Source organism: Anguilla rostrata, chromosome 2 (genome assembly GCF_018555375.3).
Source record: "Anguilla rostrata isolate EN2019 chromosome 2, ASM1855537v3, whole genome shotgun sequence".
In the NCBI taxonomy this organism is placed as follows: Eukaryota; Metazoa; Chordata; class Actinopteri; order Anguilliformes; family Anguillidae; genus Anguilla; species Anguilla rostrata.
The window spans coordinates 35,330,400-35,358,003 of record NC_057934.1 but is presented as its reverse complement, the minus strand read 5'-3'; the positions used below and the strand labels follow the sequence as shown (position 1 = coordinate 35,358,003).

General features: G+C 44.1%; 2 protein-coding genes across 5 annotated transcripts in view; both read right to left on the bottom strand.

Moving 5' to 3' along the window:
- Window positions 1–115: 115 nt before the first annotated feature.
- Window positions 116–10,418, bottom strand: ghdc (GH3 domain containing). Of its 3 annotated transcripts, none has more exons than XM_064321821.1 (10): window positions 10,263–10,418; window positions 8,839–9,138; window positions 8,176–8,372; window positions 7,120–7,434; window positions 6,446–6,743; window positions 5,148–5,337; window positions 3,982–4,053; window positions 3,724–3,857; window positions 2,915–3,003; window positions 116–1,263 (listed from the first exon to the last, which is right to left on the bottom strand). In XM_064321821.1, exons 2-10 carry the CDS (start codon window positions 9,077–9,079, stop codon window positions 1,042–1,044), a joined length of 1,758 nt encoding a protein of 585 aa, XP_064177891.1. In that variant the 5' UTR covers window positions 9,080–9,138; window positions 10,263–10,418; the 3' UTR covers window positions 116–1,041. The 3 variants fall into 3 exon arrangements, with proteins under 3 accessions (XP_064177891.1, XP_064177890.1, XP_064177892.1); XM_064321820.1 differs by having other exon boundaries at window positions 9,918–10,410; XM_064321822.1 differs by having other exon boundaries at window positions 10,275–10,409.
- Window positions 10,419–11,653: 1,235 nt separating this feature from the next.
- The window catches only part of stat5a (signal transducer and activator of transcription 5a), a 74,883-nt gene continuing 58,932 nt past the window's right edge, over window positions 11,654–27,604 (bottom strand). For both annotated transcript variants that reach the window (XM_064321808.1, XM_064321809.1), the window contains 11 exons: window positions 25,531–25,710; window positions 23,802–23,889; window positions 22,814–22,936; window positions 22,424–22,516; window positions 21,775–21,981; window positions 19,806–19,900; window positions 19,106–19,248; window positions 17,388–17,543; window positions 17,059–17,110; window positions 14,123–14,230; window positions 11,654–13,990 (listed from right to left, as the gene is read on the bottom strand). In XM_064321808.1, the coding sequence (XP_064177878.1) occupies window positions 13,867–13,990; window positions 14,123–14,230; window positions 17,059–17,110; window positions 17,388–17,543; window positions 19,106–19,248; window positions 19,806–19,900; window positions 21,775–21,981; window positions 22,424–22,516; window positions 22,814–22,936; window positions 23,802–23,889; window positions 25,531–25,710 (1,369 nt within the window). In that variant the 3' untranslated portion in view covers window positions 11,654–13,866. The remainder of the gene's footprint in view (window positions 13,991–14,122; window positions 14,231–17,058; window positions 17,111–17,387; window positions 17,544–19,105; window positions 19,249–19,805; window positions 19,901–21,774; window positions 21,982–22,423; window positions 22,517–22,813; window positions 22,937–23,801; window positions 23,890–25,530; window positions 25,711–27,604) is intronic.

Sequence of the window (27,604 nt, the reverse complement as noted above, 5' to 3'; positions counted from 1 at the left end):
CCACAACAAAATCTATTCGGTGTGATGTTGTTCTGTGATTGGTGCACACAGGGAACTATCAGCCAATCAGCTGAGAAGTGTAAGAGCAGAGATCAATCTTGATGAACACAAGGCATACTATCATCATGAGCTGTGATTTTATTGATCTGTACACGTCATTAATGATCGCTGCGTTTGGAAATTTCATAATAAAGTTTGGCTTGGCACAAAAAGAAACAGAAACTGAATGCAAGGCAGGCAAAGTCAAAATTAGATGCAATTAATATTGGAATCCGATGATGGAGCATGGCCAATGGCTATTGCAATCTCATTAAGCGAACTATGACCTTAAGACGACTGAGCCCTGCCCCCATCCTGATTCAGGGGCACAACCCTCTCAAATTCTCCTGGGCTTCCAGTGTCCTGCTCTTAACAACGCACCCCCAGGCGTGGGGGCATGCTGTAACTTGTGTTCAGCTTGTCTGACATCTCTCCCTCCCCCTTCCCCTGATTTCAGTAAACTCTAACCTGTAAAGACCTCAGGTCTCCTGGGAAACATACTTAATAGCTTTAAATGTTTTTTAACTGCAAAGTTTAATACAGTTCCCTGTAGCCGCCACATTCCGTTATCTTTCAACTTTCGATGTATTTTCTTGAGTGATTTCACTGCGTGTTGCGTCTCTTCAAGGCAAAAAACCACAAATACTGTTGTCCCCATAGTAACCGCTCCAACCGTGCCCAGCATGTAGTCTCTGGCGATGGAGAATGATGAAGCGAACCTTGGCGTAGAGTAGGCTGAAGATTCCCACCGTGTGGGTACGAATGGATGACAACCATTGCTCTTTTAAAAAAAGAAGAAACCTGCGCAATAAAAACACCGTTTAAATCAAAAGGCAACCTTAACAAGTTGATTAAAGGTGGCTGGGACCTTCAAAAGAGGCCCCCCGCGGAGGCTTGGCATGAAACCCGCGGTCGGGTTCGGAGTCTCTCTTGTCGCTGCCAAGCTCGCTATAGGCAGGGGTCCGACTGGGGCCGGTTCCCACAAAGAGCTTCAGAGAGCTCCTAGGAGATGATCTTTCCCTGCAGGAAATCGGCGTACTCCTTCCTGCGCAGCACGCGGTGCATTTTGAAGGTGTTGGGCGAAGCTTGGGAGGAGGCCAGCATGAGTCCGCGCAGCTCCTGGAAGGCCCCGCCCCCCACCAGCTGTACCCTCATTGGCCCGATGCTCCCTTTGAACCTGAAAGATTTATAGATGGCCGAGTCTTCTTGGAGACAGTGGTCCAACTGAAAGAGAGAGAGAGGGAGAGGGAGAGAGAGAGAGAGAGAGAGAGAGAGAGAGAGAAAAGAAAGGGGAGAGGGGAAGGGAGTGAGGGAGTGAGGAAACAGAGAAGTGGGGAGAGCCAGAGATTCGGAGAGGCAGCCCCCTGATTCATGCATAATGCATCCTCAGAAATAATTTACACAATCCAGCTTTTAAAAGCCTCCCTGCCTTTCTGCCCGTCTGTCTCCCTTTAATGTGCAAAACACAGCCTGTCCTGTGACACGGGAGGATATCAGTTCCAACTCCAAACAAGCAGAGTCAATATACAGCAACTACGGTACATTTAGTTTTCACTATACCCTGAACTACAGCGTAACATGACTGCATGTGTCATATGCTGCTCTCTGCAGACAAAGCTTTTGCAAATTACCACGGGATTAACAGGTAGAAGGTAGAAGCTCAAAAATCATCTGGATGCCAATGAGAAAAGTGGCATAACATTTTCCAACTTCAGATATGCAATTGTCTACATATATAGCAGGACATATTCATAACATACCTAATAAAACAAGTCATTCTGTAATACATGCAGAAACCAGTGTTTCAAATTTCAAATAGCTGTTTATGAGCATTATATGCCACGTGTTGAAATATATTGCATATAATTAGGTTTCTTATCTTTATAAAGGAAACCATGGTAATGAAGGAAGTCAGCCAGAGATAAAGCCATCGTGTGATTCATCCCAACTTTCAGTCTTAAATCAAGGCAGCCAACCTCATTTGCAGTTTGTGTGATTTCCTGTGGCAGGAAGTGCACTACAGTTGTGCACTGCTGTGAGATCTTCCTCTCTGGGCCAATCCCAGGGTGGCAGTCACTCATACCTCCGGTTACCAGGCGACACTCATTACCCCTGTAACACCTCGCCAGGAGGTTCCACTGGGGGAGCTTATCGCTCAAGACACTGGTCACATGACCAACCCCCTCCCCCCACAGCTGTACTAAGTGAGGACACCGATACATGATTACTTTGTCATTACGCCTGAGTCACACACTGCCATAAGGACAGAGGAGGCTGGCAGAGCAATAGCAGTCAAAGTCCAAGGCCATCCACACTTCCTTTGAGCTCCATTATGTATTATTTCCCCTAATGCACCTTCAGATTCTGTGTATTTTTCCCTTCAAAAAAATTCTGAGGTTCTGGCTTTAAATACCCATGGATATTTTTTATATGGCTCGAATTTTCAGATATACTATTGCTGAAAAACCAAGTGACCATTCCTTTCAAACGAGTATGATATTCGAAGACAATCAGATTTTCAACTTTCTCCACACAAAGAAGCATGAATGACCAGTGGAGGAGGAGAGGTTGTGGAATGCGCTGAAAAGCATGAGTCAGCCCGGGCTTATTTTCGGAAACAGTGACGGTCTCCTGCCCCACAACTGAAGGGTGGCGTCAAGGGCGTTGCCTGTTAAAATACAGACCCGTAGTTCCTGTGCTTGGTCACACGACCGAGTCAGAGGGGGAAGTGAAACAGTCTGTTTTTTAACCCCCCCCTCCCCCAATCAAACTGCACCCCTGGCCCAAACCTGAGCACGGCACCAGTGCCTTTCTGCCTTTTGGGACCTGAGCACTGAAGGCGCTAGGTGCAACGTTCCCAGGACGATGTCCTCACCTTGTATCGCTGCTCCTCAGTCAGGTTTCGAACCCCCTTCAGTTCCAGGAACACTTGATAGTGGGGGTCAGAGCCACCAGAGGACTCGCCTTCAACACAAGAGTCATCAAATCAGAGCCACTCTATGGTAGACATGTGCAAAAAAACACCTAATCTGGTGCCAGAATAGGAAAAAAGTGGACAAAAGTTGTGTGACATCCACAGTTGGCAGTTAAATCTGTTTCCTGTAATATTCTCGAATGCTACCGCCTTTGAGTGCTTTATACTTTGAGAATTTACAACTAATTCTACAACCGAAGGCCAAATTGAGCCGCGTCTCAACTGCCAGCATGTTCTTGCGCTGCAAGCAATCTCAAAAGTCTAAATGAAACAAGTCTACGAAAACAACAGGCAATCAGGTTTTTCAGATCAATTCCAAACAAAACACGACTGCATCCACTGACAGAGTAAAAACAACATTTTAAGAGACATTTAAATTTTCTGAAAGTTTAAACGCTGTCTGTGATAACTGCTAACCATATAATGTTGTGTAAATACGAAAATGCTTCAACTGCTAATTAAAATAAGGCCTGGGTGGCAAGATAAGTCAACTTGATGTTGCTTTTCTGCAAAACTGCTTTGCAAATCTTGAAACTACTTGTACAGGAAGACTTCACACAGCTTGTAACCACATTGCTAATTTCGTTGAGGTTTCCGACAGAGTCTGCATGCTTCTGTTCAAATGTGTCACAACCTGCAGCATGAATAGCCCCTTTTTTTATGAACGACCCCTTTTGTAATACCACAGCAGTCAACGAATTATACCTTACCCAAAATTCCACTTTCTGCACAGCAATAGTCCACTAGCTTCGCCCCTGGCCACTGAGTGACGGCTCTTTTCAGGGCTGCTAGAAACATGGCCTCAGACACTTTCTCCCCTCGAACATTCAGCATTTGTCCACGCCTGTTGACAGATCACACACACAGACACGGAGGTCCAGACACCTCATGCTGCACGGGCCTACATCTGCCATAAGCTTTTAAATACTGATGGTGTTTGAGCCACAGACAATATATAAGGGCTGTACCTGTACTGGAATTCCACCACTGGGCATTGATTGTGGAATCCAACCACTTTCACCACATCTCCTATGCGATACCTAGGTAGACAAATAGTAACAGCAGATTCATACTGGATTTCTCTCCCTCTCCACACGAAAATACTCGCATCATATAGGGTTCGTATATAACCCAGTGTTATTACATTCATTACTCAGAGTTATTAGTCAGAGAAAATCTGTTTACAGCAAGGTGAAACGGGCTGAAGATCACGTAAACTCTTCTGACATCTAGTGGCCACCACAAGAAATTAACCCAAAATGCTTCTTCAAATACTGATCTGCATGTGTACTCAGATTACAGTGATTAAAAACCAAAAACCACACTGAAGTGTCCTGAATCAAACATACACCAGTCAATAAGTCATTCATAAAGCTTTTAGATACTAAGATCTGTACCAAAATGCACATCTAATGCTAGGAGCTAATGTTCAGGAGCAGAGAGTCTGAAAGCAAATGGCCTCTGCAGGGCATAAATGATCACTAGCCTACAATGCTTGTCCAGTATGGAATAGGCAGATACGGTGTTCTGACAGGTTAACAAAAAGCACAAATCACCCCACAAAAATATTAATGGCACCACTTACTGTCAAACAAAAAGACAACACCAACATTGGAAAATACTTGGATAAACTGAAGTTATCAGTCAATGTGGGTTCACAGTTTATAATGTCTTTAGGTAAATATAATTATATAATATATATAATTTTAAGACAATTCTTTGAGCTCATAAAATGTATTAATGTGATTATTTTTAGAGAACCCTCAGCTGAACATTTGCATTATGCAATTAATAACACATTTTGCTTTGTGAAAGCATGCAGGTGTGCATTTATTAATGTCATTCTGAGAGAAAAATGGAACTGTTATGAATATTCCATCTGGTATATGTTGATTGACACCAACAGCAGGAGATTCATGCTCCTATCCAATCATCAGCTCAAATTAAGCTGTGAAGACCCGAGTCGGAACAAGGGCCAGACACACATATCCAACAGGCAAAATTAGTAAATGGTTTTAACAGCACAGAAAATAATAGGCTCCCTGTAGCATTAATACATAATACAGGAGCAGTTACATGCACAGTATACAGACACGACTCCCAGCCTTCCCAGGCAGTCGTTAGGTGGCCGAACCTGAAGAGCCCAGATGCGTTGGTGACCACCAGCTCGTAGGAGAGCCCCTGCTGGACCTGGTCCATCAGCAGGGTGGGCGGCTGCTCCTCGTCCAGGCTGGCCTCGGGCAGGAACTCGCAGAACATGGAGCGTGGACAGAGCAGGTACTGTCGCTGCTCCTTCTCTGGCCACAGGTTCACCCCAATGAGGCCTGCACAAACATCCACACCCTTAACCACATACTGTATGCCCGCAGGCATGCACCTGCACTCATGCATGCAAGCACCCACACACACTGTGTGGTGTGGATGGTCTGCGTTACAGGCCACACCTGTCCATGGGGCACTTCAGACTGGCAATGATATGAGAATAGTATTGCCAGCTATGACAGGAACGAGGGCTCCTGGCTAGTAGGTATCCTGCCAGGTAAATGCCATCCCCACCCCCAGGAGCTTCCGTCCAGACAGGGAACATCTGCATTGGCTTACCATCTGCCAAACCCTCTGGACTAAGTGGACTGTTCACATGATGCTCCCTGTGTCCTCCTGCTGGAGGGCCCCAAGAAAGCCACTCAGGTGGCCTGTGACGATGCATGCACCACAACTGTGTTTACGCAGAGGCATGCGTGCACACAAACACATACATTCATGGGGCACTTCATTCTAATCTCAGCCATGATAGATGAAGCACACATGTCCCCCTACGTACCCATATTTTTCTCCGCAGTACATTACTGTAGTGCCTTAGCTATGACCAAGTATAAGCATCATGTATACTCTGTTACTAAAATCATGGTCCTTGAGAGCCAAAAGCAGCTACAGTAGTTTTCAACTCCCCAGTACCTGGAGGTTAGGTGTGAAGACAGTCTGGCAAATCAGTAGCACTAACCATTCAGTTAATTGCCTGGGAGAAAAGAAAACCAGAGCCGGATTTGGATTTGTGGGCCAGATTTCAGTATCCATTTTCTAGAGGTTTGGGAAAAGGCCTATCTGTTTCTGAACTACAGATCTAATGTTAACATTTCACAAGAAGCTAGTCTGGATTGACACAGGAAGTGGGCTTAGGCTAAAGACTAAGTCATGAAACACACTGTGGTAACCAACCCTGTTCCTGGAGATCTACCATCCTATAGGCTTTCATTTCAACCCTAATTGGAAACACCTGTTCAACAGGATCTCTAGCTGGTAGATCTCCAGGAACAGGGTTGGTTACCACTGACAGATAAACTCTATGGCATGTCTGTGCATTCGACATTCTGGTCAGACTGAAACTGGGCAGTTCTCCCTGCGTGCTGGCGGCTCAGGCGGCGGTGGTCAGACCTTCAGTGGCGGCGTAGAAGGGGGAGTAGAAGGGGACGCCCCGGCAGTAGTGCTGCCTCAGTAGCTCTCCGTAGATCTGGTTGGAGCCGGAGTCCACGGCCAGCACCAGGTTGAGCTGGGGCCACAGGCGGAGCGCGATGCCCTCGAAGCCCCGCTCGAACTCGGCCTTCAGCCTGCCCGCCCGCCCCGTGTCCGGCTTCAGCAGACGGTCCAGGCCGCGCCGCACCCCGTCCTCCAGGGCCAGCCGGGGGCTGACCCGGCCCAGCTCCACGTCCTCCACCAGCTCCGACCACCGCTCCTGAAGGTATGGCACAGACGGAGGAGCATAGTTAGCGCTGCGCGGGCCTTCACGCGCAAGCACCCCCTTCCAAACGCATCATTCCCAATCACCAATTACTGCTTCTCTGTCTGCACGGGCAAAACACGGAGCCGGTTAACCCACAAAGCTTTCAACGGCATCACACATTTTAGGAATGAGTTGAAAATGACCTCATATGACTGGATCTCCAGTGGCTTTCTGGCCAAGTAAATGCCACTACATGTCAATTTTGGTGAATGCCAGTTAAAAATGGAAATATCCACGAAAGGCTCCAAAACTACCAAATTCTCGTCTACAAAATCAGAGCGATACACAGCTTGAATTTGAGCGGACGGCAGTACCGCTCTTGCCGTACCTGCAAGAACCTGAAGGCATAAAAGACAGTGGAGGCGAAGTTGGACTCCAGGGTGCCCACGCTCGGGTCCTTGAGGGCGAAGAGCAGGTGCAGGTAGAGGGCGTCCGGCTCGCTGGGCACCTGGAAGGCGGGTGCGGGGGTGGTGTACAGGGCGAGCATGTGGCGGGAGGAGGCGGGGGTGGAGGAGTTGGGTCCGATGGGGATGCCCGCCTCCGACTGGCGAAACGTGGGCGCGTAGAAGAACTTGACGGTGCGCTGTAGGCTGTCGCTGGCAGGAAAGGCCTTCCTCATGGCATCCAGGCACACAGCGACACCCTGGACGGATAAACAGGCCAAAGCAGATGGAGGATATGTGCATCTCACTGTATTTCTTTCTCGACCGTCCCGCTATCTTTTACGCCGAACTGCCTCTACACGAATGCGGGGTCCGTGTTAAGCTGCAGGGCAAAACTGCAGGGCTCTGCCTCACAGCTGAACTCACCCATGTCTGATCTGTAACTTGCTGAGATTACAGCTGAGACTTATTTATAGAAGGCGAAGCAGTAGCTGTATCTGAGTCTCTTTCATTTAGTATAAGAATCCTTCAAAATCTGTCACAATACTACTAGAGAAGGTGGGCAAAGGATGAATACTGGGCAGAGTAACTACTTAGTAGCTCCAAAGTTGCATATTGCAAGAAATTCAGGAGTAAGTACTTCTAAGCTTCTGAACATAGTGCACTGAACACAGCTGCACTCAGGTAATGCCAAAAATATCTCATTTTAATCATTTCAAAGTATTTCAAGTTACTGAGAAAAAGTCATAATTAAACGACAATGTACTGTATAAATAGATAAATAGTAGCAACAGTGTTTGTGAATATAGGTCTATCAGCGAAGAGCCATCTACACTGAGAAACTGACAGACTCAGAAGTAGGCTACCAGAATAGACCAATAGCATTGTCTTAACTATTATGGTGCAGCAGAACCATTAGATAAATTAAAGAATGCATGTCACCTGAGGGAGAAGGCTGAATGCGAAATGCTATCCTGAGCCCCAAGAGTTCTGACACTGACCTGTAAGAAGAATTCTGTGTTGGTGTCCTTCGTGCTGAGTAGCATGCTGCTGGCTCCAGATGTGCCAGAAGTCATGGCCAGGATGAGGGGTTTCTCAGCTATCAGCACTCCCTCCTCCCCTGCAGCCACACGCTTGACCAGGTCACAGTAGTGCTCATACCCAGTCAACGGGTGAAGCTGGCAAAAAGTCACACAGTCTAAAAAACAAGTTTTTATGATTATTTACTTAATCACTTATTTATTTTTTTTGACTTAATGCCTTTATTTGTAAAGGCATTCCATCATCTGAACATTCATTTCTGTCATTTTCAAATCTCCAGAGGACAGTGCGAGTTATTATGGAATCCATTCATCGTACAGTAAGTCACATACAGCCAATATGGGGTATTCCATTCCATGTAAGCTTAGTTTCCAATTATTTAGGGTTATGCAATGAAAAATAGATGTTTCACTGGAATATCATGCAACAATAGTTTGTGTAAGCCCAGTGTACACTTCACGTCGACAACCAAGTTCAATTCGTAGAACGCAGCGTTGGCCAACCTAATTGCCAGTGGCGTCACTTCAAAGTCAACTGTCACTCTGAAAAATATTACTTGCACACATATTTTCCGCAAACGGTGTCATGTTTAACACACATGTGTTGGTTAGGCCTGATATTACCTTTGATTGAACTGAATTCGTACAGACGTCCATAGTAGGTGTTTGCGTTTTTGCGCAGGCGCTTGAGTAGTGTCTCCTCCTGTGCTTTCCTGATGTCACGCGTGTCTGCTTCCAGACGTTCCCTCTGCCGTTTCCCCAGCCAGCCCACCACTTTGATGGCCACGTATTGAGTGAGAAGGCTGCCCAACGATCTATTATCCACTTTCACCCTCCAGCCGATGGCACTCCACAGAAGCGCCATGCCACCAAAAGAAAAAACTCCGATAACGACCGAGACAGAAGAGGGCACTCCGAGAAGTCCTTCAAAGGAGACAACAGACACGCCCACATGAAGGCGCTCAAGCTCACAGTTGCTTCATCAAAAAACGCATACATACATATACATTCGGTCTTTCTATACAGTCATAGATTTTTAAACTAAGGCGACATGCCTTATGTTTTTGCAGTTTATGCAGTGCTGAGGCAGAAATATTTTCAACATTTAGATTTAGGGCTCCACGGATTTTGTACTTTATTTGTCATATAGGCCAAAGAAAATTATGGAAAACTGAACCAGTAACTTCAGCCTGAAAACTGATCTGACTGATGAGAAAACATCGGGGTGTGAATGCAGTGCCATTCTTTCTCCGAGGCATGCATATATATTTCCGAAAATGCAGCCTTATGGTAAAATAAACAAACTGTAAACTGCCAAATTATAACATTGTTTGACAGCATCAGGACCGAGGTAAGGAAGCCTTGCTGTGGTGTAGCGAGTAGCGAATCAACACCCATTAGAAAGCAACGTTACTAGTCTAGTAGCCGATATTTGCTCAATTCTAACGAAATTACATCCACAGCAACGTTCTGTATACGTCTAGTTAATTTAACCAGCCAGTTGAATTTAGCATAGCTAACGCTATCCTCTGATTGAACTATGTACAAGCTTTATTTCCTGATCTAGTTGGCTAATATTCCATTTTCTTAGTAACTGGTGCTGATGCGTGTATTTTCAGAATACTGTCATTTCAGCATAGCTGGTACAATTAAAGTAGTAAACCATAATCAACTAGATAACGCGTTTGAGAAGTTTCACATACCGTAATTACGTCCAAACACAATTAAGATGATAACCAGTAACGTTAACATAAAAAATGCATAACTGGTCCGTTTAATGCGATGCTGTACTGTTGCCATTGCAGCGAGCCAGTTATCTGTAGTATTTCCAAGATATTACGGGGAAAGTACTTATGATACTTCCACGGGAAAGTATTTATGATACTCTCCTTAGTTTCCAGTGACTGGAACACGTAATATTAGACTACTCTAGCTAGCCACAAATAAAAAAAATAGTAGGACATGGCTTGCGAACTAAGCTAAACTATAGCTACAGTTAGCTAAGGTATTTTAACGGCCTGCAAATCGTGGCGTAAAATGTCGTTTACTTTGTAAAATACCAGGGGTATTTGTAGATCCACTTCATAGTTGAACCGTTCGCTGTAGCTATTTAGCTAGGTAACATCCGCTAACTGTTGTTTATCAGTAGCCTACTTCCTTAGCTGGCCAACGTTGACAGATTCCAATGACACAACTGAACTTTGACCGTATCAAATTACGATGATGTCACTTCATTGTGTGACGTTACCGGCAAAACCCCGACTTCCCTTTCTTGCAAGGCACTAATAACGTGAAGGATAAAAGTAGGCCTAGCTAGATGTAAATGAGAGTGAAACTTTAGAATGGAAGGAAACGCTGGCCACTGTTCGCCTACAGTTCGCTAGATCACATTAATTGTATGCATGGTAACTGGAAACTTTATCACAGCAGTTCCATTGCTATTTGTATGACTGGTGTTGTGTCGCATCTTTTTATTTAAATCTCGTTGAAATACATTATAAACAATTATGATGGATTCATTTTTGCTGCAGCCAAAAGCTATTCATAAAGTCTGATTTTGCTTTTTCCTACCCTCCATCTGAGCCAGTACTGTATTTATGCAGCTTCTTAACATCCATTTAATAATAACCTCTCATGTTCTGTGCTTTCAGCAGTGTCATCCAACAATTAAACAATCCACCAAGTGGCTCTTATTACTGTCTGCAGTTACTGTAGCTATTAATATTGTTAATGCATATTTTAAATTACTAATGTCTTTAAAGAAAAAAAAAAGAATAACTAGAAAGTGAAAACAGAACACAAACATAGGCCTACTTCTGCCAGAGGATGGCAGGAGTGAGCTTCCAGATTGCTCCCAGCGTCAACCAAGCAAACAGAAAAGATTAATGTCTTGTTTTTCCTCTTTTTGGCTTAGGCAAACCCCCAAAGGAAATGAAAACCTTAGGAGTCTAATTGTGGACAGATTTCAGCCCCAAACTCAATAATAACAAGAAAGAGACATGCATTGCACAGCCAGGCAGTCTTTCTGCTCTTTTTTTTTTTTTTTTACGTCGTCTCAACTTATATATACATATATATGTTTTTGCCTTGAACAGATAAATGATAAACAATGATAATAAGAATAATTATTCACCCTGCTACAATAGGAGCTTAAAGATAATTCAACATTCAGATGGTAATGTAAAAAGGTAATGCAATTTTGGTTCTTGTGGTCAACTGTATAGAGAGGCACACAATAAGAAGTAGTCATGTCTGGCTTTCAAAATATTGCCAACCACTGAGCTGATGTTGATAAACAACATAGTTGTGGCAATTTTGTTTTACTATCAGTATGTCACTGTAGAAAATGGAACAGGAAACATGCATTGCTACTTTGAACAAACACAGAGAATGATTTTCAGACATCTTCTATGTGCATAACATGCAACTGGTCTGCACATCAAGAATATTCAGTACTTTAATTCTTTTTCATAGCAATTCAACTAATACCGTGACCCTTATCAACATTTAATTTAAAGTATAATCTCTTTTTTAATGTTAAAATTATTTATAAAACTTTATTTCCAATTGTTTCCTCTCAACTTACATCCAGGTACTAAAACCAAACACAAATGAAGAACAAACATGAGACAGACTACACTCCATCGACAAGATCTTTGAGATTACACATAGGCTAGGTGAAACAAGAGAACGATCAGAATTTAAAATAACAATAAATGTAAAAATTAAAAGACATTTCCTAACTTCTCATGTGTCACTTGACCCTCTTTCAATCAGCAAAAAACCTTTACATGAAAAAAAAAAAAAAAAAAACTTTAAAACCCATGATGTCGGTCAAACAAACAAAAGCACCAAATCTTTATTCTGCTACTGATTCCACATTGACTATCCAGCTGTTTTTATTTCTTTTGATGAAAATCCATGGTTGTGTTGTTAGCCATTTCCCCCTCATATAGTTATCTTGCAATAGATTTACATATTATTAAAATAGCATTATTTTAGAGAAAATAACTTCATATACATATTTTTTTTCTTCTCTATTTTTTGATACATCCACCTGTTACAGTTATCCTGTCCTGAGACCTTATGGCTTTTACGTGATTGTGATCCACAGCAAGGGGTGGGAGGATTTGGAATCATTGAAATGGGCAATTGTCTTTGATGATAGGAGGAAGGTATTTTACACTTTGCACTGTTGTTGGGGCAACAAAGGGTTCCAGCTGCACATGCTCAGTATGACTCGACACAGAGATAAGTCCAAGTCCAAACACAGACCATAATTGCAAAGCATTGATTTCACCATCACTTCAAAGACAAAGGGGAAAAAAAACAACTTACAGGTCAGCAACAGAAGAAATGTTTGAAAATGTAGTCACTGCTTTAGACATTGTAAACACTGATGGTAGAACATTTGGCTAATATAGTCAAAAGGGACATCTCTGCATTTTTGAAAGCTCAGGCAGCCATATAAAGGATGGAGATATTGTACAGTATGCAAGACAGGAGGCGTTACACCACTGCCTTCATATGTTGTACTCCTCGTTAAACTTCACCTGTGTCTAATGTCTGCTCTCACAGCCGCGTAGGGGAATCGCTGGAGTTGGAGGTGCACATCGGTATGGGGAGTGTGCACAGGACAGTGGAGCCACTGCGTAACTCTGGGTCCGTCACGAGCCTTCACATGCACATTTGACAACCATTCAAACACAACACGTCTGTGTTAACACTGACGATCGAGGAGGGGCACAAACACCAGCAGAGGAGATGGTGAAGGACGTAGCTACAAGATACAACGCGGTAAAGGCCGAGGATACAGAGGAACACTTAATCTAGACGCGGTTACGCAAGTGCTTTTTTTTTTTTTTAGTGTACTACTGGGATGAGACGAGAAGCGATAGAGGGGTCTTGCACCAGCGCTCCGATTGGCCGGTGGCCTCCCACTCACGGAAGGGGCCGCACCCCTAGTCACATGAGTCTGTCTCCACGGCAGGCACGGGCACCTTGGAACAAATACAGGACTTTATTTGCAACACAAAACTCACCACCAAGTACCAAGCACTTGGAAATAATTGTTCAAAAAAACAAAACAAAACAAAAACAGCCTCAATTACATCACATCATCATAACAATAATAATGATGAAATCTATAACAACGTTTTAGGCAGTTTAATGTAATTTTGATACAGCTTCTGAACCATTAATTTAAAAATGTTGACCTGGATTTTTTTTCTTTTAGTATAGTATTTTCTTGTTGTTGTTTTCCCCATCACAATGTGTGCTTTTGATAATAATAATAATAATCATAATAATTATTATTATTATGTGAAACAGAGATAGAAAATTTGACCAGGGAAATATGTTTAATGTTATTTTAGCAGTGTAGTTCAATTACTGTAATTTTTTCCCTGTTGTTATCTCTTTAACGGGTACAGAGGGGACAGAATCTAGGACAAAGTCCTTTTGCCACTTGATGAGCATGCTATAAGAGAAACAAACAACAAAAAATACTCAGATTAACAACCATTATTAACATTTCACATTGTGGTTATTTAACATAAACAGAAATAAAAACAACAATGGAATCAAAACATCAGAAAATTAAAGGGTGCTTTCTTTTGGTGCGGTATAGGGTCAGGGGTCAGAGGTCAAGGGTCACGATTGTTGACCACTCCACTGGGTTTCCATTGGCCGACGTAGCAGTTCCTCCACGTGTCTGGCTACGTCCATGGTGTCTTCCAGGTCAAATTCTCCATCTCCATCCAGCATTGAATCACTCCTACCAGAATGCAACACAGCCGTTACATATAAACAATCTACTTAAGCTTGCGCACAAACCACAGACAAAGTGTCAAACTCCAGGTCCAATTCACATATGCTCAGGTGTATTTGCTGATGTCACAGTACTCACATGGGAGGGTAAATGCCATAGTTGTGAGGGTGACTGACAGATGGGGAGGCCGCATGATCCATGTAGGTGGGGTTTCCTCCGGATGGGTCTGGACTGGCTGTGGTGAACCTGCATGTGTAAGTATAGACATATCCTTATTAATCGCAATGTACTGTACTGCACTTAAAATTGCATTGTCCTCTGAAGACACATTCAAGATAAAAAAAATAAAATTTTCTTGGTCGCTGATGAGCTGAAAACTGATGTGGTGGAAAACTTCCTCTTCAAACAATTATTGGCCTGTTTTCCTTGATTAACAATACAAAATACTCAATTTTTATGTTTGGGAGGCAAAACAGGTTTGGGGGGTCCTCACCTTCTATGCGTTCTGGAAATCCGACATGAATCACAAGAAACGGAGAAACATTGATAGAATGCCTATTGTTTACTTAGCAATTCTCCAGAAGAATTATTATTGTTGTCCAATGATACACACTGTGAGGACTGGGAGTACTCTGTACACAGGAAATGTTACTATCTCTGGTTTGTATAGACTCTCTGGAACAAGATGAGCCCACCTACAATTGTTCTCTGACCAGTACTGGCTAAGCAGTCCCTCAGTATAGCCAATGGTACCCGCTGTGTGCAAGCAACGACTCAAAATTGACACAATAACTACTGCCAAGTACACAGCCAGCCAATGGCAAGCCACTATAATGACAACTGAGAAGATTATAGCCAATGAAATTGTTTGTAACAGTGTATAGGTTGTCAGGCTTGCATAAAAGAACACGCATTCTTTCTCCTGCGTAAACAAACCTTTTTTTCAGTATGCACGCTATGAACGTCATGCACCAGCAAAAAGTTTTTGAGAGTTTATGCCTAAAAAGGTGATTGTTTTACAATAAAAATGCCTTTGGAGGCCTTGTAAAACAATCAATGTGAGTGAATATTTCTGAGGATGACAGTAAAAACAACTCCACAGCAGAGGACATGTTCCAATTTTATATCGGTGAGTCAAAATATTTCTATTATTGAGTATGCTTAAAAATAAGGAGTACGCCTGATTTTAAATAATAAATTTGGCATGAGAAACTGTGGGATGTGTTAGACATGTTGATGGGGTGGGGTATTTGACAAAAACTTCAATCAATGGACCTCAATCAATGGATTAGTAAACTAGCTAATGTAGTTATTTTCTACAAATTTCCAGACCTGCTGCTGCAAGAGGTGCTGCAAGGGGAGCGCAGTTAGAGGGAGGGGGAGGGGGAGGGAGAGGCTGACGGGCAGGGGAAAAGGCAGCTCATTTCTGCACACTTCCTACACAAGTATACAGTATGCAATATATACTACTTTACACATTTAAACACCCATAATATCATTTAACAACCAAGTGTCCTTTTGGAGTCTCCAAATGGCCTTTTTGGAAACCTGTTAACACATAGCTTAGAAAGAAAATCAATGCAGAATTCTGTCATCAAATTTGAACCAGGATTTGTCCAGCATTGTGGCTCCACTGTGTTTCTAAGCCTACCAGGCACACTCACAAGCATTTGTATCCACTCAAAAAAAGTGGGTGAGAAAAAAACTCCCACTGTTGAGCTTTGGTTACTTTATTTCAGTAATATTTAGAGCGAGACCGGAACTCCCACCAAACTCCCAAGGGTTACCTTTCAGAAGAGACCAAAATTATGCCTGTAGTCAAAAGGGTTCAAAAATAGTAACCATTCTATTTTGGGTATGTCATTTTCAGGCTTGTGTTAAAAAAGGAAGCCCTACATAAGCAGCTAACGGAGTGGTTTAATCTTTTGTCGTTACATGTTCTGACTGATTAAAACAGATTTTTCTACATTGAATTTATCGTTTAACCCCCCAAACATTATGTGAAGAAAGGGGCTGTGTGTTTATCTGCCAACTGATTATTCCGATCATTGGCCCACTTGTTAATCACGGAAAATGACTGAAAAAAGGTTGAGACCAATGAAGTTTTCAGCCCTGTCTGTTCTCAACTCACCAGTCGCCACTGAAGAACAGCACTAATGTGATATTGTTGGTACCACATTAAATTGACGTATTTTAGTTCTGGGAGGTTATAACATTATTTTACAAAATAACAACCTCCAAGCCTCTAAGAGGCAAATATGTCTTTACTCCTCATAAAGACATTAGAGGGCTTTGCCTCACTCATGGATTTGTGTTCTGCTGTGTGACATAGACACAGCGTCTCGTACTGCTGCCGTCACGAGCGCGGTGAGAGGGAGCAGAGACGAGCGCTCCTTAGCAACAGCTCCCTGCTGCGCCGGAGAAGGGGCGACATTTTCCGTGCGTTCCGCTCGGGCTAATGCGCTAACCGCCACGGTATTAATGCGAGGACAGGGAGCTCGCGCTTAATTGGCAATTAACGAGGGGGCCTGCCGGCCGCGATGCCCTCGGCCATTAATTCGGAGGCGTCGTGGCCGAGAGGGCCCGAGAGGAATTAATGCCCCGCGTCGGGGAGGGGAGAGCGAGCGGGGAAGGGGGCTTCAGAAGGCAGCACCGCCGAAAGGAGCCCGCGGCATGCTGAGCCGCCAGTTAAATAAGAGGCAAAAGACGTCCTGCTAATGAATCAACCCCCGGAGCGAAAGACAGTAGAAGACGCTGCAAGTGTGACGGGTCAGGCAATCTTTCCATTGTAGAGCAAAGTGCTATTAATGGCTCTCATCCATTCCCCTCCCCCCCTCCCCCCCCCTCCTCTGCATTAGCGCCTCTCCGGCTCACTCCGGAGCTGAATTGAGAATTTGAAGGGCGCAATTAGCGATAATCAGCCCTTTCCTGTTATCCGCGGCCTCCGCGCCGCGCGGATAAAGCGGTTCCGGCGTCTCGCGTTCGACGGGCCCCGGCCCCTTACCAGCAGGGGGACGGAGGAGCGGGGAGGACGATGCCCCCCGACATGCACGGAGACCAGCGGCGGGACTTACTCAGGCACAACTTGTTTAATCTGCGGTTTGACGTAGCCGTCCACTGCTTTCGCTGGAGGGGAGAGAGGTGGGCGGGGGGGGGGGTGGGGGGTGGGACAGGTGAGAGGAGAGCAGAGAGAAGGGTAAGCATCCCACAATGCCATCCGTCCAGCCTTCCAAAACCAGCACCCACAAGCTCTTGTTCCCTGGAATTAGCTTACCAATCTGGCAATGTGCACAGGAGAAATCAACAGAGGAGCTACCACTTTAGATCCCCAGTCACTGAACATTGGTTGTGGTAGTATATTGAGACAAAGCAACAACGGGGTGGCACGAGGAGCGGTACATACAGAGAGGAGGGGTGTAATATTTGGAGAAGACCTCGTCCTTGGGCCGGTCGGGGTAGAGGAACAGAAGATGGTTGAGGTCGCTGATGCGGTCGGCCAGGGAGCGAATAGAGAAGTCTTTGGTTGTGTAGGGCATGAGGTTCCACACCATCCTCTCTCCTGGGTCAGCGGGAAAACAGACACAGCACTGTCAGCCACCAAGCATCTGACCTGCTACTCAGGAATGGGTTGCCAATTCCATTTGGATGGAATTCCCTGGTTACTTTTGGCCACCAAACAATGCCCAAAAGACCTCCAAAGGGAGGCGCCCAGGGAGCATCTTTATTAGATGCCTGAACCACCTCAACTGTCTTCTCTCGATGTGGAGGAGCAGTGCCTCTACTGTGAGGTCCTCCCAGACAGCTGAGCTCCTCACTCTATCAAGGAGAACAAGCCCCGCCTCCCTACGGAGAAGCCCCATTTCGGCCGCTTGTATCTGCAATCTCACTCTTCCAGTCACTACCCACTGCATGTGACCAATAGGTGAGAGTGGAGATGAAGACTGACTCGTAAATCGTGAGCTTTGCCTTCTGAAGAAAAATCTCCCTGAAGGGAAGAAATCTCAGGAGGAACCCAGCTACTGAGGGGGCCAAATGGACGGGTAAAGGGTAGAGTGGATCATAGCAAATGCAATGTGGCATCTGCCACAGCAAATAATCAAATGGTCTACAGTCTGAGGTATTAAACTGTCCGCCAGCAGGAAGAACAAATGAAGAAATGTATAATATGCAGTTCAGAGAGGTGGGGTGATGCATCTGGGGCTCCACATTGTAAAAAAAGGAGATGAAAAAAACTGTGCCATGCCTTAGCAGAGTGAAAACAGACCAGAGCCATCTTTCTGGACTCTACATGTAGAAGCAGCAATAATATAAATGTAAAATAAATGTAATATAACTGACTCATATGGCTATATTTTGCTAATGAAAATGTTAAATTACATAATTGATTACACTTTTTATTATATCATTTTGTATATAAAACTTAATGTATATTTAACACATTATTTGATTACATTTTTGTTTTGCCGCAGTTTCCCTGCAATAGAAATGTTTATATTTATGCTGTAGTTTATACAACCCAGCCAGTAGGGCAACTCCTCCACGCATTTTACTGAGTGAAGAAAGAAAACACTCTTGTTGAGGAGTCAGCATAAGCTTAATTCGGAAATCAATGTGTTATAAACCCCTTTTCAACAAAAACCCTGGCGCAAGCACACTCTTCCAATGCTGGTGCTAAATGCAGTAAAGATGCGTAAACTTTACCCAGACTGAGTCTGAACACCCACACGTTAGAAAAACAGAACAGTAGTTTTAATTCGCCATTTAGTTTTGAAAAGTTTCATTTCTTATTTATATCGAAAAAGAAAAATCATTGTTTTTTTGCACTCATTGTAAAGTTGAGAGCAAAAAACTGTTCACTGCCCTCTGGAGTGTTTTTTCAGTCTCTTGTAGAAAAATACCAATGGTCCAGTGTACCCTGGGTTTGGAAGGTACTGTAAGGAATGCTAATAAATCACCAAGAACTGCATGTTCTTGCTAGTTAGGAGCAACAGGCTTGATGAGCAGAGACAGCACTTAGGGATAGGAACACACAAAAATAACCAACTATGCAAGTCAGCCCCAAGTAAAGCCACCGCAACCAGCCAATCACAGCGGACGCAACCCTCAGTCGGCAGACAATACCTGGTTTGTTTGGGTTCTCGGCCACCCAGGCTATGGTGATGCCCCCGATCTCAGAGTCACTGAAGCGCAACAGGAAGGTCCCGTTGGGTTTGGACATCAGCATGTCCTGGGCCTGCTGCTTGTTCACAAAGCCCAAGATTGCCCTGCCACATCACAGACACATACAGACAGACAGACAGGAGACAGAAGAAGCAGACACAGACAGAAGCAAAAAGACAGACGTAAATAGACGCACAGCACAGATACAGCCTCGTTTACTCGGCCTAATTAGATCTTTGTGCGTCCAGGTCGCACCTGATGTAATGTTAATTCAACTCGTCATTAATTCATTTTTATCCCTCGTCATCAGAACCCATTTTGTGATGATCATGCTGTCGCTGTGGAAGGAGAGTACCATCAACATCAAACCGGAATTCATCGAACAACTAAAGAAAAAAACAACTGACACGCGCATGAGACAGTGCCATCATTTTTTTTTCCCATTTCAATTACCGCTCAGAAAGAAATATGCCATTTCCTTTCTCTCTCTATTCCTATTTTTACATTGACCTTTCTTGCAATGAGACATTTTCAAAGCCCTGAAATTTCTTCACAGTTGAAGATAAAGGTGTACAATGACCTAGTCTTGACAGTAAGGCGGTAATCACAAATGATCTTTCATTTCCTCTGGAACACAGGGCAGATGACAGTGTTCTCCTACCCATCATTCCAGTGTGGTTTAAGGTGCTTCTTCATGAGCTCCATGACTCCGTCAAACCACTGCCAAAACGTGAAGTTCCGACCAGGTAGGCTTTCCTGTGGATCGAAAGTTGGGATAAAGATTCTAGCAGTTCACAACACGCCTTTCATTGCATAATGTATTTGATATTACATATCAATTTTCTTAGCAAATGCGCTTTTCTTGCAAACGACATAAGGGCTTTACACATTCTTTCTCAAGGGAACGAAAACAGTGCTTTATTTTCGAACCGAAACCATGGCAACCAGGAACAGCTTCGTTGTACTGTATGTACATAACAGAATATTAAATTTGAGAACATAAAGTTACATTTACGGTACATTACAGGCATTTAGCAGCTGCTCTTATCCACAGAGACTTACACAGGTTTTGCTTTTTTTTTCACAGTATGAACCACTTGTACAGCTGGATATACAGAAGCAATTCAGGTTAAGTACCTTCCTCAAGGGAACCGTGGAATTGAATCTGCATCCTTTTGGATACAAGCTCAGCACCCCAACCATAAATAAACACTTGTGAGTGATGAAAGATGCCTAGTTTCACTGCAGAGAAGTAAATCACAGGCAGTGCTTCAATACGGATATTCATTTTGTTTAATGGTCGGTTCAACGTATACTGCATCAGAGGATCCGGCAGTGGAAAATCATACTTGAGTAGACAGACGGGAGAAACGGAGGTATTCAAGACAAAGCAATTCTGTATTTTGTGTACAGAGCCATCCCATAATTCTCCATCAGGATACGAGGACATTTTGTTCCATTCAGTGCAGCTTGCATTTCAGTGCTTAAGAAACCGTGTGGAACGAGGACAGCAACATCCGTTAAATTTCAGCGACCGTAGGGCCCTTAATTGAACAAATGCCCCTAATTGAAGGCAAGCTACCCATGTGCTCGCTGCCATTAGAGATCAGTTAAGGGTGACCTGGAATTGGAATCACTGGGGGCAGGGCTGGACAAACAGAAAAATTATGACTGGTCTTTCTTGTGGAGGAAATGGGTAACAGCTTAAAGGGGAAGTTCACTGTGCAGGAGTACTAGTACAGTAGTCGTCTGAGACTGCACTGCAGTACAGTGTGTCTGAGACAGCACTGTGTCTGAGACATCACTGTGTCTAAGACAGCACAGTGTCTGAGACAGCACTGTGTCTGAGACAACTGTGTCTGAGACAGCATGATGTCTGAGACAGCACTTTGTCTGAGGTAGCACGGTGTCTGAGACAGCACTGTCTGAGACCGCACTTTAGTACAGCATCTGATGGGTCTGTCAGACAGAACATGCATAAGCACAAAAAGCTTTCCGCTCCCAGCAATGATAAATTATTGTCACTCATGAGGAGGTGGGCTCTCTACTGTCACACAGGAAGCTACTTCTGACAGGTTACGAGCGCATGGTTGCACCAGCCAATCTCAGGAAATCAGTATAGCATTTTTAATTAAACTCAAAAATAGATATCATTACAAGAATCTGCATTTAAACTAGAATTTTCAAAAAGACAGTCTATCATACTGTTGCGCTATTTTAGGCCTCTCGATTGGGCAATGATTGGTCATTACAGCTGCATGATCGAGCAAAACAGCGGGAGTTCAAGCGTGCAGCTGTGATTTGCCTTCCATTTGCCTTCCGTTCTTTCCATTTGTAACAACAAAAGGCCAGTCACAGCTGCACGCTTGCTCCTTCTGTGTGAAAGGGACATGAGACATCATGAGACATCAGCGCTTCAGCGCTTCACCGTGCGTCAGCGTCAGGACGTCACCGTGCGTCAGCGTCAGCGCGGTGCTGGAGGCACCAGCCTACCGCGGAACCCAACCGAAACAGGGAGTTCAGGACGGCGGCGCGGTCGGTTTCTTTGGGGGCCTTAAAAAAGGGCACCGGGCGTTCCCGCGACGACCGCGCCCGCGCAGCGTTCGTCCTCTGCGGCTGCGGACACTCACCCTGTTGAACTGAGACCAGGACATGGTCATGTTGCGGTAGTCCTCCGGGTTGATGCTGGAGCTGCTGAAGGCCTTCTGAGCCAGGAAGACCAGGTTCTCCTCCGACAGCCCCCGGTTGCTCTGCACCTCGGCCTTGTACTTCATGTTGAGCGCCTCGCACAGCTGGGGCCACAGCACCTTATCCGGCACGATGAAGGGAACCCGACCCTGAGGGAGCAGGGGGCAGGTCTGGGGTCACGCCCCGGATGTGAACTTACCCACGACCCTCGTGCGCTCATGAAGCAGTCTATCCGTACACCTACACCCCTACGGCACTCATCTGCACTGGAGATCCTCTTCAGTTTTACGTCAGAGTGGCTGTCACCTTGTTGCCGCGTTCATGCTAACATTTAAGCACTCTTTGTGACAGGGGTCTTCATATAAATACAGTATCAGTGGGGTTTGTCTTGCATATAAGACTTTGGATTATCTGAAGATCTCAAGGCAAATCTAAGTAGTGCTTAATTGGCGCTAACTGTTGGCCTACAACTGCAGTAAAAGCAGAAATTCACGCGGGAGGGTAAGGCTGCAGTCAGTAAGGGAAGTGCATTGCGCTCTTCTGTATTGAGAAACTGATGTAATGACATGCAAAGAAACAAACAACACTCACCGGCTCAGCAAAAGCATTATCCCAAAGTACCGTTGCAGTGGCGTTGTTGTCTTGGCTACCGTGGACAATCACAACCACAGGAAGTGATAATGTCTAAGTGAGGAGTGAGGCAAAGACAGGAAATACTTTCAGATGTGAGAAAATAGAGGCTGAATTTGGGCATGTATCACACACCACAGCACTGAGGAGCATGCAACACAGGAACTTCCAGTCTGGCTGGCAGTGATGCTTTGGATAACTTTTACCTCACAGGCGTAACAGGATACATCACTTCTCTAACCGATGAAATTACTCTATTGATACATTCACTCACTCACTCACTCACTCACACACAGAGTTATCTGCCTAAAAACGAAAAGTCTTTGTCAGATCCTCTCTCACGGTACGTACCTTCACTTGAAATACTAGCTCATTGCCCCCCACGCTGAACTGCGACTCGAACAGAATGGTGAACTTCTCCTCCGTGACCGACTCCGCCCCGCGCCTATCCGAGCGCTTGATCCGCTTCAAAGACTGCAGGAAAGACAAGGACGACAGCAATGGAATATCTGTAAACCTGGAAGGGGAGGGACGGTGTATTTTCCCCCGTCACTCTACTGTATAGTGCCCTGGTCCTGGAGTGCCAGTGACACTTCCGCATTTAGATCCACCTGAGTTTGATCACAGCAGTTTGACGGACGATGAATAGCCTGCGCCTGCATATTCTGAATGGTGAAAGTGCTTCAAGCACATTGTCACCTGCTTTCATTGAACCTGATTAATTAAAATGAATCCAGTTATGTAGTTATAGCTTTGAATGCGTCAAAAACCAGGACCATCTCTGGCACTCCAGGACCAGGGTTGGCTACCCCTGGTATATTAGGATAAATGTGCTAAATATGACATATTATATGTTACCCAGGGCTGTATGTACCCAATTTCCACCCCAATCTGGATTGTCCAACTGTCCGCAAACCAACTGTCCATTTGGGAGAACTGAGACATCTGTGGTTCACCTCTGAAACATGTGGCGTCCAACATATACTTCATTTGGCATCGGAGACCACAGCTACGCTCGCATATGCTGTGTTGACATGCAGCCTTACGAGCGCCCTTTTCAGCCAGCAGGGGGGTTGTTTGAGAGCAAAGATCGCTATGCGGCCAATCCCTCCCATGCAGGCGCCAACTGCGAGTCGCCCCATGGAGCTCCCGGCCAACAGTTGGTATAGGCACAGTCCGGATTTGACCCGAGGCCGTGAGGCTCACCCAGGCACCACAGTGTGCTGCCTAAACCCAACTGTTTTACCCACGAAGCACATAAAAATAGCGCATGTAGCGCGAGGCCTTTGATCTTCAATAGATACCACATGGGTACGATCCGGGCGTCCTCGCCACTCACCATGTTCCTGAAGTGGGCGCTGAGTGTCCCAGTGGTCTGGTGGTACTCCATTACACAGTTGTTGTTGAGGATCTCGCCACTGCTGTCACTGAAGCAGAGGGCAAAGTCTGTTAGCTGGGCAGTAGCCCAGACAAAAAGCATCTGCCTTCATTTGTCATCACTGGATGTTTAATGCATCGTCTGTCTGGAACCAGAATTCACTTGTGCTGTAATGTTCTCCACCAATGTCACGTCACGATGCTGTCCCGTAAAAATCGTGATATAATATACAATGATACTTGTACGAAGAAAAAGGAAGGTCTCTCGAACTCGATGAAAACTGATGGTTTATTTAAAAGAACAGCAGTTGTCAGAAATACTGTAATGGATTCTGGATTCAGCAGAGTTAGTTTGAACCTTGCTCTCAGGACTGAATGTCCTTAAATACCTTTTTTCATGCAGTGTTTTCTGAGGCGTGAAACAGAGATAATGCGATTTGATCAGTGTCTGGACTCCCTAAATCAACCGTCAATAGGGCGTCTGATGTTCCAGGTCCCTAGCCAGGAAAGTCTACCGCATTTTTAATCAAGTCTCCTTGTTTGGAATAGTTCCTGATCACCCAGTCCCGGCTGCTATTCTGTAATTGAGTACTATGCCGGTCACTGGTGATGAGCTACATGCATGTAACCTGCATTGTCCTAATGATAAGTGGCCAAAACTACCCAGGCAACTGGCATGGTTGATGTGCTAGTGTAGAGACTTGAGTGGATAATCTTACAAATCGTAAAATACTTTTTATTGGATGACCCTTTTGTTTTCATATTCTTCTAGTCTTTTAGGCTGTCATAGCATAGTCATGCAACAAAGTCTATGGTGTGCATTTATTATCAGCAGGCTATAGGTATTACAATAAATTGCCTACTATTTTTACATTATTTACGAAGCCTATTAGGCCCATTGTCCATTCCCGCACAATGTTGGAGGTGTTATCGGTTGCACTACCAAATGTCATGTATGCAACGGTCATTTAACCCTAATTAGTTATATTAGCGAAGAGATTAAACAAAAGGAAAAGACCTTTTAAATAACTACAGGAATAGGCGATGTTGCACAAGTCTCAGAGCACCTAAATACCAAGGAATGAGTTAGAGAGAAAGACAAATGGAGGCCTTCTCGTCTGTTTTTTTGCAAAAAGCGTCCCTCTTGCATTTTTGGCCATGCCTAACACGCTTGATATAGGCCAAGTTTGAAAAGGAATGCTTTTTTGGCTCTCCGCCATGTAGGACTATAATCTTTCAAGGTGCAGTGCCTGCATGTGGAAATGAACTTAGCAAAGTAACATAATATCCAGTTTCCATCGCCGATAATTGACACTACCATCACACTGCTCAGCCCTATGCCGATGTCTGGGCTTCCATTAGTCACCACCTGTGCACATACAGTTTGTCCTCATCTAGCTTACAAATGTGACCACGTACATTCATTTCTGCACCATGTGACCCTCCTACCCAGTTTGCCAATATTTATCCAACACTCTGGACCTGTGTTTTGTAGTAGTTCCAATGATCTTTGGTATGCACTTATTGTACGTCGCTTTGGACAAAAGCATCTGCCAAATAAATGTAATGAATGTAATGCAATGTAACCCTCCTTAATATCCCATTATGATGAACAATAATGACATAAAAATCGTTCCATGGAAGTCACGTTGCTTAACAAACTAGAGCGGAGCGGTGGGGGCTAGACCTACTTCCTGGTGTTCTCGTTCTTTAAGAGGGCCTTGGCCTGCTGCTCGCTGATGATGGTGGCCTTCACCTGAGGAGGGTTCATGTGGACGTTCAGCTTTCCCCCTACCAGGAGCCGCACGGTGGCGGCGAATTTTGTCTGCGTCTTCAGGACCTGCGGGGGCTGCTTTTCGATGATGAAGGTGCTGGGGGGACAGTGACATCAGAGGATCAGCTTCTTCAAATGGGACCCTGTATCCACAGTATCCAGAGTGTGTACATATGTACATAGATTAAATGGTCCTTCTGTGCCGTCTTGAACATATCAAATTTTGTGTTCCCGAGACTAACAATCTGCAGTTTCGTAAGTCACTCTGGATAACAGCGTGTGCTAAGTGAATGTAATGCAATATAACTCTATAAGGGAAAATGAATCAACATGCATTATAATAAAAGAATGATGTAATTGTCGGGAAAACACGCTGACCTTGGTTAGAATGAAGAAGTATTGAGTTTGTCGGTAAAAAAAATAAAATTCCAACCATAAAAAATAACCATGAAACAAATATTACTTGTATCCAAAATCTGACACACAAACATCATAGTACTGAGATTATCAAACAATGATGAGCAAGACAAATAAAAAAATAGATTGAGAAAGAGTTATCACAGATGTTCTCGCTTTTTACAGCTCGTTAAAATAATCTGTACTTCTTCTTTTCCCTGCCACATACTGCAGCACACAAAGCACATGCAGGAACTAAATGCCTCAAAAGAAAGAAAAAAAAATACAAAATGTCTCCAAACAAGACGTTGAGCTACACAGGAGGGGAAAAACCCATTCAACCCATTACAGTCAATAATTATTGATTAGATTCAATAAAATGGGGGTCATTTAGAAAACCTACAGTAAATCTTAGACAATATAGTAGATATTGGCATGTTTCACAGATTATATTGTATGCTTTACGTTTTAACAAGTGCGGGTCCACAGTTTTTATTTCCTTTTGAAAAACAAAACTGTCAATGGAAGAGGAAAGTAATAAAGGAATAAAACTTAACTTTAATATTTTCCCTGTGACGACGGGATGGTTTATGGCACAAAGAGATTAGTGTTGTGTAGATATGCAGAGAGAGGAGGGTTTTGTACTTTTGGAAAAAGCAGAAGGTTGTGTAGATACACTGTACTGGAGAGTTGTGCAGATATGACAGGGTTGACTTGTGTACAGTAGATGTTTCCCTCAGTAGACTGAGACTGGGGAAGGGTAGTGGCTACAGGAACCTCCCCAAATATGGCATGGCCAGTACCTCTAAAATAAAAATTAACATGCTACATGGCAGATATTGAGTATCCTAAGAAAACAAACAAAAGTATTCTGTGTTGCTCAACATTTTTGTTTGCACTTTACAAACTGATGAATGGACTCCTTAAAGACTTTCAACTGCAGTATATTTGCGGTTTAATTGTTTTGTCCTTTGTCCTTATTGTAGTATGAATGTAATGGTACACAAAGTGAGTATCAGCACCATAATGTTAAGGACAAAGACCTTGTTTTTTTCTTCTTGATTTGGTTCTGTACTCAACAATGTTAGATGTGCGATCAAGAAGTCCACATGTGGTTAAAGTGTACATCCTCACCTTTTATTTAAAGGTATTTTCATACACTCTGGTTTCACCATGTAGAAATTGCACCACTTTTTACACAGCCCCCATTTCAGAGCACCACAATGTCAGTTAATGTTATGTAATGACAGTCATATTTAGTACTTTGCCACATGGCACGTTCTTTACAGGCAATGTCTGCTTGAAGTCTGTCCAAAATAGACATCACCAGGTGCTGAGTATTTTCTCTAGTGATGCTCTGATAGCCCTGTACTGCACCCTGGCAAGAACCTTTCAGTTTTTGGCCTTGAAAACTCCTTTGTTACTTCAGCAGTATGTTCGGGATCATTGACGTGCTGTAGGATAAAGCACCATCCAATGAGTTTAAAGGCATTTTCTTGAACCTGAGCAGATAAGATCATATCTTGACCTGACATTTTTTTTAAGCACCAGCAGCAACTGCAGATTGCAAGCATACACTAAAGATTTTACTGTGC

Coding starts and splice junctions, on each gene's coding strand:
- ghdc (XM_064321820.1), bottom strand. CDS start 10,014: ATGGCAACAGTACAGCATCGCATTAAACGGACCAGTTATGCATTTTTT. Junction 6,744..7,119: donor ATGCCTTCAGGTTCTTGCAG/GTACGGCAAGAG, acceptor CCATACCTTCAG/GAGCGGTGGTCGGAGCTGGT. Junction 3,004..3,723: donor TGCAGAAAGTGGAATTTTGG/GTAAGGTATAAT, acceptor CTTGTGTTGAAG/GCGAGTCCTCTGGTGGCTCT.